The following is a 10,985-nucleotide window of genomic DNA, read 5'->3' on the forward strand; positions in this document are numbered from 1 at the left end:
AAGAAAAATTCCAAAAAAATCACAATTCAACAACTGCTTTTTGGATTTTGTTTTTACCATGTTCACCAAATGCTAAAGCTGACCTGCCATTATGATTCTCCAGGTCATTACGAGTTCACAGATACCAAAAATGTCTAGGTTATTTTTTATCTAAGTGGTTACAAAAAATTGCATCATTTTCCAAGATCCGTAGCGTCTCCATTTTTCGTCATCTGGGGCTGGGTGAGGGCTTATTTCTTGAGTGCTGAGCTGACATTTTTAGGCTACTTTCACATTAGTGTCGGTACGTGGCCGTCGCCATGCGTTGGCCCGACGTACCGACGCAAACTGCGAAAAAAATGAACAACGGGGGCAGTGGATGCAGTTTTACAACGCACCGGCTGCCCCGTAGTAAGGTCCAGGGAGGAGGGGGCAGTGTTCCGGCCGCGCATGCGCGGACACGACAGAAGAAAAAAAGTTATATGCAACTTTTTTGTGCCAACGGTCCGCCAAAACACGACGCATCTGTCGCACGACGGATGCAACGTGTGGCCATACGTCGCAATGCATCGGCTAATGCAAGTCTATGGAAAAAAAACACATCTGCGGGCAACTTTGCAGGATGCGTTTTTTCTCCAAAACGACGCATTGCGACGTACGTCACATAACGCTAGTGTGAAAGTAGCCTTATTGATACCATTTGGGTGCAGATACAATCCTTTGATCACCCATTATTGCATTTTAATGCAATGTAGTGGCAGCCAAAAATAGGTAATTCTGGCTTTTTGACTTTTTTTTTGCTGCATCGTTTACTGATCGGATTAATTATTTTTTGATAGATCGGGCAATTCTGAATGCGGTGATGCCAAATATGTGTGTTTTTTTTGCTTGTTTTATTTTGAGTGCGGGGTGATTTTAACTTTTATTTTTTTTATATTTTTAAAAACTTTTTTTTTACTTTTCACTTGCTTCAATAGTCGCCATGGGAGACTAGAAGCTGTGATAATCCAATTGCCTCTGCTACACACAAGCGATGATCAGATTGCCTGTGTGTAACAAAAATGCTCACTTGCTTTGAGCACCGACCACCAGGAAGCGCTCATAGCAATCCGGCAATGATATTCACAGGGGTCTGCTGCAGACCCGGGTTGTCATGTCAACACATCGGCGACCTGCGGTCATGTTACAAGGGTGCCGATGGGCGGGATTAGTGGCGTGCTCACATTAAATGCCGCTGTCAGAGATTGACAGCGGCATTTAGCTGGTTAACGGGAACCTGTCACCTGAAATTGGCGGGACAGGTTTTCGGTCAAATGGGCGGAGTTTTCGGGTGTTTGATTCACCCTTTCCTTACCCGTTGGCTGCATGCTGGCTACAATATTGGATTGAAGTTCATTCTCTGTCCTCCGTAGTACACGCATGCACAAGGCAAGATTAACACGTCCGTTAATCACGGAATCACGATCCAGACCCAGATGTTAGGCCGGGATCACACATGCGAGAAACACGTCCGTGTCTCACATGTGAAAACCAAGCTCTGGCGCCGGCACTCCAGAGCGGAGCGTGCAGCCGCATAGCAATACATGGAGCTGCACGCTCCGCTCCCAAGTGCCGGCGCCACAGCTTGGTTTTCACATGCGAGACACGGACGTGTTTCTCGCATGTGTGTAACATCTGCGTCTGGAGAGTGATTCCACCTGCGGCTGTTAGGCCGGGATCACACATGCGAGAAATACGTCCGAGTCTTGCATGGTAATACCCGGCATTCCCGCCGTCACTCAGGAGCAGAGCCTGCGGCTGCAGGTATTGCTATGCGGCCGATGCTCCGCTCCTGAGTGACGGCGGCAATGCCGGGTATTACCATGCAAGACTCGGACGTATTTCTCGCATGTGTGATCCCGGCCTTAGGGGCACTTATCAGCTGTTCAAAACAGCTGACATGTGCTTGGAAAGATGTGAGCTCAACGCCGGAGCCCACATCAAAGGGAGGGACACAACATGCACTGTACATGTATGGTGCATGTCGTGAAGGGGTTAAACTCAATTTAATTCCTAATAACTGTCAGTGGATGGCTAAAATGATTATTCTTTGTTAAGCGTTTAAGCGTCAGCGTTTACTGACCGTGGGGACATAGCCTTATTCATTACATTTTCAGCCAGCTGTGATAAAGTGTGCTGAGCTAGTGCGAGGCATGGTGACTCCCCCGTTCATCAAATATATAGCGAGTGGTAGTGAAACTTACGCCACAAATCTTACTCTGGTCCCTCACTGGAGTAAGATTTGTGGAGAGGCACAAACGGAGGCGCATGCCACTTGTTGTCTCACCTTACACTTGACTGCGCCCCCTCATCAAGACCCAAGTGAAGAACCTCGATCTTGATGAATTGTGGCCAATGATGGTATATTTTGGTAATTCTCCTAATTTGCAATGGAGGTTGAATAATATTGATTCCAGCGGTACTTTACCCCTTCAAAAACAGTGGTTCCAGGACCACATACTGCCATATATACCATGATTTTATTTCTGTAAGATTCCTATGCAGATCAATAGAATAAAGTATGCCCCAGAGGCACATAGCTGTGGGCACACACAACTCTAGATATGCTTTCACAGTTCTGTAAAAAACACATTCAAGATAAATGTACAAGACTTTATTAAGGGTACATTTTAATGCACTGGGAAGTTTTAATGGTAGGTATGTGTTAATGCACTAATGGGGCTGAAAGGTTGATTATATGACTTTACACAACCTCTTTGAGGAATATAATGTATTTTTAGCCACTACCATCCCATTATATATACAGCATTAGCAAAATATGTAGTTAAATGACCATTTTTTACATCAGATGTTTTCAGATTCATTATTATTTTTTCTTACCACCAGTTCTTTTATGACAAAAGAAAAATATCACACTGAGAAAACACAATCCATGTGAAATGGAAAATGCATTGTGTTCAGTGATGTGATGGCTAGGAAGTCAGCTGTTATGAGGTGGTAAGGTTGGACCAATAGAGATTGCCTCTGATGGCTTCATTATTTACTTATCCTATGATATGGGTCATGTTCAGACTGAAAGAAATATGTAACGTGCAGTTGACAAGATGTTTGCACAGTGGGAAGTGACTCAGGATTGATTAATGCATGATGCAGAGTGAAAACCAGTTATGCTGCAAGATAGTGTAAGAAAACTACCATATTGTTGAGCTTGTTGATGAACTAATGATGCCATGTATCAAGAAGAGCTTGCCTGAAATGCTTTCTAGGCAAACCCAAGGTCAGGTTGTCATTATTTCTCAGATTAACTCAAATGGTCTACATAGGATTACATAGCAGGCTAATGCCCCAACTATCAAATGGGTGAAAGGGTCGTGAAACCCATTACCGCCGATCAGCTGACTGAAGGGGCTGTAGAACCCGGTCTCTTCACGGTGTACCAGACGCAGATCTGCACTCCTGCTAGTGGCTGTGTCTTGTACTGCAGCTCCGTCTAGTTCACTTCAACCGGGCTAGCCTAAGCATCAGTGAGCTGTAGTGCCAGTCACCACCATTACCAAAGTTATGTAGCTGTCACAGTGAGGTGGAGGCGACACTTAGGGGCCAAGTGATCAAGCAGTGCTTGCCAGTTTTATGTCATGAAACTGCTTAGAATGTAAAAAAACTGTGTAAATCATAGATGAGCAAAAATGTAGCAACATTGGGGAAAATTACGCCGCTCCTCACCAGGTCCACCAACTTCTTGAAGAATGGACAGAGCTCAGCCAAAGAGTCGAACTCAACAAATTCATCATAATTACACTAAAAAAGTGGCGTAAATTATGGCAGAAATGTACTTCATTCATTATCTTGAGTTCAAGTTAATGTTTACGCCTCATAATAAATTTGTCACATTTTACACTAGTGCAACCTACATCAAGACAAAATGCCAGTCTTGATGAATAAAGCTTTGGTCAGATGATCAGTAGGGTACCACGAGTCAAACGCTACTGGCTTAATTAAATTCCACAGATCCCCATCAAGTCCAGCCCTTTGTTACTTACACAGGTATTTGTCAGTGGTCACTAGACTGATCTCATGTATGCACCCATATGACAGCATGCTTGTCAACTCACCCAGTTTTACAGGGCGCTCACGGCACATAGAGGAACCTTCATAGCCAAAGAACTACTTGCTGACCTACAAGGCAGGTAGTAAATGACATACCCCAAAAAATAAGTATTGCCCTCCTCACTCTCATAGAAGAAAGTGATGCCTGACTTCTATCAGAGTGAGAGCATTTTTTTTTTTTTGGCTTTTCACTTCACTTTTCCAAGATAAACTTTTTCAACCTCACATCACAGGAGAATCCTTCCATCCCTCGTAATAACCTAATTGCTCATCTTTGAACTGACTTTAACTTTCTAATATCCTTTACAGAATCAGGAACCCAAAACTGGATCCCATATTTAAGATGTGGCCTTTCAAGCAGTGGCAAAGCTTAGAGATTGTGGCCCCCAATGTAAAGTCTCCAACAGAGCCCCCAACTAATATAGGTTTTTAATGGTAATAGTCTTTTCATATGTGGCAAAGGAACCTTTTGGGATCCTCTAGCCTCTAAGGCCTGGGTGTGATTGCAAACCCTTCACCTCCTATAGTTACAGCCCTACTCACAAGTGATTTAAAGAGGAGTAATATAACACTGGGATCACGGGATGCATCTCTTTTTATGCACTCTAATGTCTTCTGAATATCTTCTAAAGTTTTTCCATAGGTAACAATAAAAGCAAAGCTTATAATGGTTCTTTACAGTTAGAGCAGTCAGACTGTGGAATGCCCGACCACAGGAGGTAGTAATGGCAGACACTAACAGCTTTTATACAAGGGCTGGAGGATTTCCTCAGCACACATAACCTTGTGGGTTATAATTTAGTGACAAAATGTATAATTGGTGGAGAAAGGTTGAACTTGATGGACCTAGGTCTTTTTTTCAACCTATGTAACTGTAATGGACACCAGATATTCACTAGATTTGATATAAAGACGGCCATTTTGTTACCTGCGTTAGTTTTAATACATGAAGTCTATTGTTTTTCAGCTGCAAGGACTGTGAACCGTGACCCTAACCTAAGGAGGATTGTGCTGCCGTCTGGAATTAGCCGCACCTCCTGTTATCAATGCGCCAGCGCAAAAGTTATCGTGACGGGAATGAAGTACATAAAATGTGACAGAAAACTGTGACCGGAGCGAAGAACTCCGCCATTAAAATCGGACCAGCAGCTTGGTTGTGCGCACCTCGCGTGCCACCCCACAACACTAATGTGTTGTGCTGAGGAACAACACCAAAAGTGAGCTGTGCCTCGCTTCCCGCGCCTCCATGGCCGGTTGGCAGCGCTCTGCGGCCTCCTATGAATTTGGTCCTTTTTCTTCCTATGGGAGTGGGATTATGTCTTTACATTATGGACAAGACTTTCTTTTCATTCCTGATTTTTTTTTTTTTTTTTTCATTTCTGAAACACATTTGCAAAAACATGTCACCACAACAGGACTTGGCCAGTGTGTGGGTAACAAGCCCAGGGTTGTGTGGACACAGCTCCGGCCTTTAACGAGTTAAGACAAAAAAAGAAAAACACTGTTTGCAGAGCCTGTGGTGTTTTTCAGAGCATCTTGTTTTTCACAGACTGGATTGCCGCCCACATTACGTCAGGCTGCCCAGGAGTCCCGCCCTCATTTCATCAGTGTTCGGCGAACTCTCCTGATTGGTAGAGGCTTTAACTCTAAATGTTTTCCTATTGGTCAAGCCTCCTGAGGGGGCGTGTAAGGGGCTTTGGCTCCGCCCTTCCACTTGTTTATGAAGCTTTAGTTGAGGGCAGTGCTCGCCGACCGTCTGTGCGCTGCAGAGAGGGGAGTGAGGAGGTTCAGCAGCAGCTCCGCCGGCACTCAGCTCCGAACAATAGAGCGCGGAGTGCACTGTGTGTGTCACTGACTCTACTAGCCATGAGGTTGTGCCCACGGGCGGCTGTGCCAGCTCCAGAAATCCTCTGCAGTCGCTGCAGCGGAGTGCAGAAATCCTCTGCAGTCGCTGCAGCGGAGTGTGCAACAACAAAGTCAAGGTGAGCCCCGACCCTCCGCGCAGGTGATCGCCCGGCTCTATACACGATCGCCTCTGGGATCGTCCTGTCATGTTTTCTAGGAAAGCTCTGGCGCCCCCCAGTCAGTCAGTCTCGCCCAATCTGCTGGCGTGCGATGTCGCAGTGCTGCCCGTCGTTCTGTGCGATCTGCTGCGTTTCTCGGCTACTTTGTCCTATGAGACATGCAGAGACAAGTCCGTGCAGGGGGCATTGCACTTGTAGGGAGCCCCTCGTCCTGCCGTGAAGGGGCTGCATTGCTATTAGATAAACCTGTCCAGCCTGGGAAGAGTTGGCGAAGTCTTGGAAGAAGCGTTTCTATGTCATGATTGTGTGTACTAGCAGTCCCATGTAAGATGACCGATCAGGCTAGGAACATGACTGGTGGCCAATGAGGAAAAAAAACTTGTCTCTAATCATGTCCCATGGGGGTTGGCATTCCCAATGACTGTGGCATGTGTTGGCATGGAGAGATAAGTGATGCATTGCCTCTGCAGTAAGCACAGGCTACCTGTAGAAACAAAGGAATGTTCACAGCCATCCTGCAGAGCAATGCCTGCTCCTGCCAGAGGACACTGATGTGCTGACATGGAGTATGTTGGTGCGCTGCATGTAGGGGGGCTTCGCAATTCTGAGAGGATCCAATAAATATGTAAGGCTCTGTTCAGACATTCCCATTCGTGTGCTCCGCTTCAGGAACCCATTGCATCAGTTCTGCAAACAGAACATGAGGGGGCCCATTTATTATGTTCCATTTTGTTGGGAGAGTCAATTCTGCATGGAGGACTCCTTCCCGTGTGTATTTATTTATTTTTGTTACTTTACCTCAACCTTATAGAAACAAACAGGATCCAGGCAGACTGCATAATCAGTGTGGCCCCTCTACAGCCATTTGCATAAGTGATGCAACAGATCGCTAATTCTGCCTGCTCAGAAATCTGAACAGTGTCCGAGCGGGCTTGTGTGCACGGAATTACACTGCTACATACAGTCCGGTGTCAGTAATGCATGCTATGGTGTTAAGCAGGCTGCGGTATGAAGGACCAGTCATATATTGGGCACTACATACAGTCCGGTGTCAGTAATGCATGCTATGGTGCTTAGCAGGGCTGTGGTGTGAAGGACCAGTCATATATTGGGCACTACATACAGTCCGGTGTCAGTAATGCATGCTATGGTGTTAAGCAGGCTGCGGTATGAAGGACCAGTCATATACTGGGCACTACATACAGTCCGGTGTCAGTAATGCATGCTATGGTGCTAAGCAGGGCTGCGGTATGAAGGACCAGTCATATACTGGGCACTACATACAGTCCGGTGTCAGTAATGCATGCTATGGTGCTAAGCAGGCTGCGGTATGAAGGACCAGTCATATATTGGGCACTACGTACAGTCCGGTGTCAGTAATGCATGCTATGGTGCTAAGCAGGCTGCGGTATGAAGGACCAGTCATATATTGGGCACTACATACAGTCCGGTGTCAGTAATGCATGCTATGGTGCTAAGCAGGGCTGCGGTATGAAGGACCAGTCATATACTGGGCACTACATACAGTCTGGTGTCAGTAATGCATGCTATGGTGCTAAGCAGGGCTGCGGTATGAAGGACCAGTCATATACTGGGCACTACATACAGTCCGGTGTCAGTAATGCATGCTATGGTGCTAAGCAGGCTGCGGTATGAAGGACCAGTCATATATTGGGCACTACGTACAGTCCGGTGTCAGTAATGCATGCTATGGTGTTAAGCAGGCTGCGGTATGAAGGACCAGTCATATACTGGGCACTACATACAGTCCGGTGTCAGTAATGCATGCTATGGTGCTAAGCAGGGCTGCGGTATGAAGGACCAGTCATATATTGGGCACTACGTACAGTCCGGTGTCAGTAATGCATGCTATGGTGCTAAGCAGGCTGCGGTATGAAGGACCAGTCATATACTGGGCACTACGTACAGTCCGGTGTCAGTAATGCATGCTATGGTGCTAAGCAGGCTGCGGTATGAAGGACCAGTCATATATTGGGCACTACATACAGTCCGGTGTCAGTAATGCATGCTATGGTGCTAAGCAGGGCTGCGGTATGAAGGACCAGTCATATATTGGGCACTACGTACAGTCCGGTGTCAGTAATGCATGCTATGGTGCTAAGCAGGCTGCGGTATGAAGGACCAGTCATATATGGTGGCACTATGTACAGTCCGGTGTCAGTAATGCATGCTATGGTGCTAAGCAGGCTGCGGTATGTAGGACCAGTCATATATTGGGCACTACGTACAGTCCAGTGTCAGTAATGCATGCCACCGTGCTAAGCAGGCTGCGGTATGAAGGACCAGTCATATATGGTGGATAACACTGCAGCCTTGCAGCGCTGGAGTCCTGGGTTCTAATCCCACCTTGGACAACATCTGCAAGGAGTTTGTATGTTCTGTCTGTGTGGGTTTCCTCCAGGTTCTCCGGTTTCCTCCCACATTCCAAAGACATACTGATAGGAAATTTAGATTGTGAGCTCTTGTGAGCTCCATCGGGGACAGTGATGTGTGCAAAAGTGTAAAGCGCTGCGGAATATGTTAGTGCTATATAAAAATAAAGATTATTATTATACATTGGGCACTACCTACAGTCCGATGTTAGTAATGCATGCCACGGTGCTAAGCAGGGCTGTGGTATGAAGGATTATATTGCACAGTGCCCAATATCTGTTGTGCTCCCTCTGACCTCATGGTTGTTGATCCTTTTGTACAGTTGGGAAACTGAGTGTTTATGAAAAAAAAAAATGTCTGGAAACCACTGAGAGCCATTCATGTTGCATAATAAAACCTGTCCCCATGGTATTTGAGCAGCTTTATAGTAAACCTGTAATGTAAATATTTCCCAGGGCTCCGCTCATCTGCTCAGTGAGCTTATAACTTGGCGACATCACAACCGTGCATGGACCTATGTGAAGTGATCGATTCTTAAACAGTGGCTGCATAGAAATAATACTTGGATTGTTCTTTCTTTTAGGAATTGAGTGTCCGAATCCCACGCCCTGCAGGTCAGGGGCCTAGCAGATTCATCCCAGAAGAAGAGGTTGGTATTTATTTATTCTAGTATTGTTGTAAAAATAACTTGTCTCCATTCAGACATGCATGTATCAATATAAAAAGGCGTTTGGCCTAAATGCTTGGGGTTTCTTATTACTGTAGACTACTTGCAGTGCCTGGCTAAGTTTATTGACCTTTTCTGATCTCTACAGATTCTACAAGTTGGAATGGAGGATGAAAATATGGTGTTGGCTGATGCTTTTGCAGATATGGGGCGGCTGGATAATGTCGCCCTAGTGATGGTTTTTCACCCACAGTACTTGGAAAGCTTTCTGAAAACACAGCATTACTTGTTGCAGATGGATGGCCCCTTACCTGCCTGTTATCAGCACTACATAGGGATTATGGTACGTGAGGTTGGTGGTAGTATATGCACCCATACACCATGAAGGGCTCACCCGTTCTGTTAGACTTGATTGCCGTGTAAGTGTTCCAATAATGTTTATCTGGTCTCTTTCAGGCTGCAGCCAGGCATCAATGCTCCTACCTTGTTAACCTACACGTCAATGACTTTATTCAAAGTGGAGGGGACCAGAAGTGGTTAAATGGTCTTGAAAACGCTCCTCTCAAGCTCCGTAACCTAGGAGAGCTGAACAAGTTGCTGGCACACAGACCTTGGCTGATAACAAAAGAACACATAGAGGTAAAGACCCTTGGCACGATCAGTGTAAAACCAGTTGCCAGCATTGTAGCCATCTATTGCTGTAGACTTGACACCTCTCGTTTTGTTTTTCAGAAACTACTAAAAACTGGGGAGCACAGTTGGTCCTTGGCAGAGCTGATCCATGCAGTCGTTCTTCTTGCTCATTATCACTCCCTGGCCTCCTTCACATTTGGCTGTGGGATCAGTCCAGAAATTCATGGCGACAGTGGGCACAATTTCCACCCCCCATCTGTCAGCAACTACTGCATATGTGACATAACGAATGGCAATCATGGAGGAAACGAGGGCCGTCTGACAGCCGGAAGCTTGGTAAGTTGGTAGACCATTTTAGAGTGACTACATTCTTTAGAACCAGGTGTAGGCTAGTGTTACTTTTTACCTTTTTTTTGTGCTAAAAATAACCATTGGCAAATACCTCATAATTTGGAAGAATATGGCTTGGGCTTACCCTTGCATGTCATATAGAAGTCATCTTGCTAGAAGACAGAAGTATGTCCACTTCCTTGAAGGGGGCGGGGACCCCCAAAAAACGTTAAGTTAATCTGTAAAAGTACCAGAGAAAAACATAAATGTTCATGGTTTTGGGAAAACATGATCTGTGTATTGAAAATTGACCTGCTAGGACTGAATTTCTTAATTGTTTTTTTCTTTTTCCTAGAGCTCTGATTCTTCTTGTGAAGTTGAAGTTCTCATGGAGAAAATGAAACAGCTCCAAGAATGTAGAGATGAAGAAGAAGCAAGTCAGGAAGAAATGGCTACTCGTTTTGAAAGGGAGAAGATTGAGAGCATGCTCGCTTTTGCTACAGGTATGGAAAATCTTGTTGGCCCACACTGGTAATTTATATGGCAGTTTATGGTTATACTATATGGTGGCCCGATTCTAACGCATCGGGTATTCTAGAATATGCATGTCCACGTAGTATATTGCCCAGCCACGTATGTCACAGGTTAAAAAAATAAACATACTCACCTTCGGATCCGAGGGCCCCTTGTAGCGCGCGGCTGCTGCCATCTTCCATTCCCAGGATGCATTGCAAAACTACCCAGATGACTTGGCGGTCTGGCGAGGCCGCTAAGTCTTCTGGGTAATTTCGCAATGCATCGCCGGGAACGGAAGATGGCGGCCGGCTCTGCGGACAACGGAGGTGGAGTCT

The 10,985-nt window shown here is 45.7% G+C and overlaps 1 protein-coding gene across 2 annotated transcripts in view; it reads left to right on the forward strand.

Annotated features, from left to right (window-relative positions):
- The first annotated feature begins 5,829 nt into the window (after positions 1 to 5,829).
- The window catches only part of SESN1 (sestrin 1), a 12,875-nt gene continuing 7,719 nt past the window's right edge, over positions 5,830 to 10,985 (forward strand). Inside the window, exons 1-7 of one of the 2 annotated variants that reach the window (XM_069726242.1) lie at positions 5,830 to 5,986; positions 6,019 to 6,068; positions 9,088 to 9,153; positions 9,320 to 9,514; positions 9,628 to 9,810; positions 9,904 to 10,140; positions 10,490 to 10,637. In XM_069726242.1, the coding sequence (XP_069582343.1) occupies positions 5,953 to 5,986; positions 6,019 to 6,068; positions 9,088 to 9,153; positions 9,320 to 9,514; positions 9,628 to 9,810; positions 9,904 to 10,140; positions 10,490 to 10,637 (913 nt within the window). In that variant the 5' untranslated portion in view covers positions 5,830 to 5,952. The remainder of the gene's footprint in view (positions 5,987 to 6,018; positions 6,069 to 9,087; positions 9,154 to 9,319; positions 9,515 to 9,627; positions 9,811 to 9,903; positions 10,141 to 10,489; positions 10,638 to 10,985) is intronic. The other variant, XM_069726241.1, reaches the window with a different exon arrangement.

Source organism: Ranitomeya imitator, chromosome 5 (genome assembly GCF_032444005.1).
Source record: "Ranitomeya imitator isolate aRanImi1 chromosome 5, aRanImi1.pri, whole genome shotgun sequence".
In the NCBI taxonomy this organism is placed as follows: domain Eukaryota; kingdom Metazoa; phylum Chordata; class Amphibia; order Anura; family Dendrobatidae; genus Ranitomeya; species Ranitomeya imitator.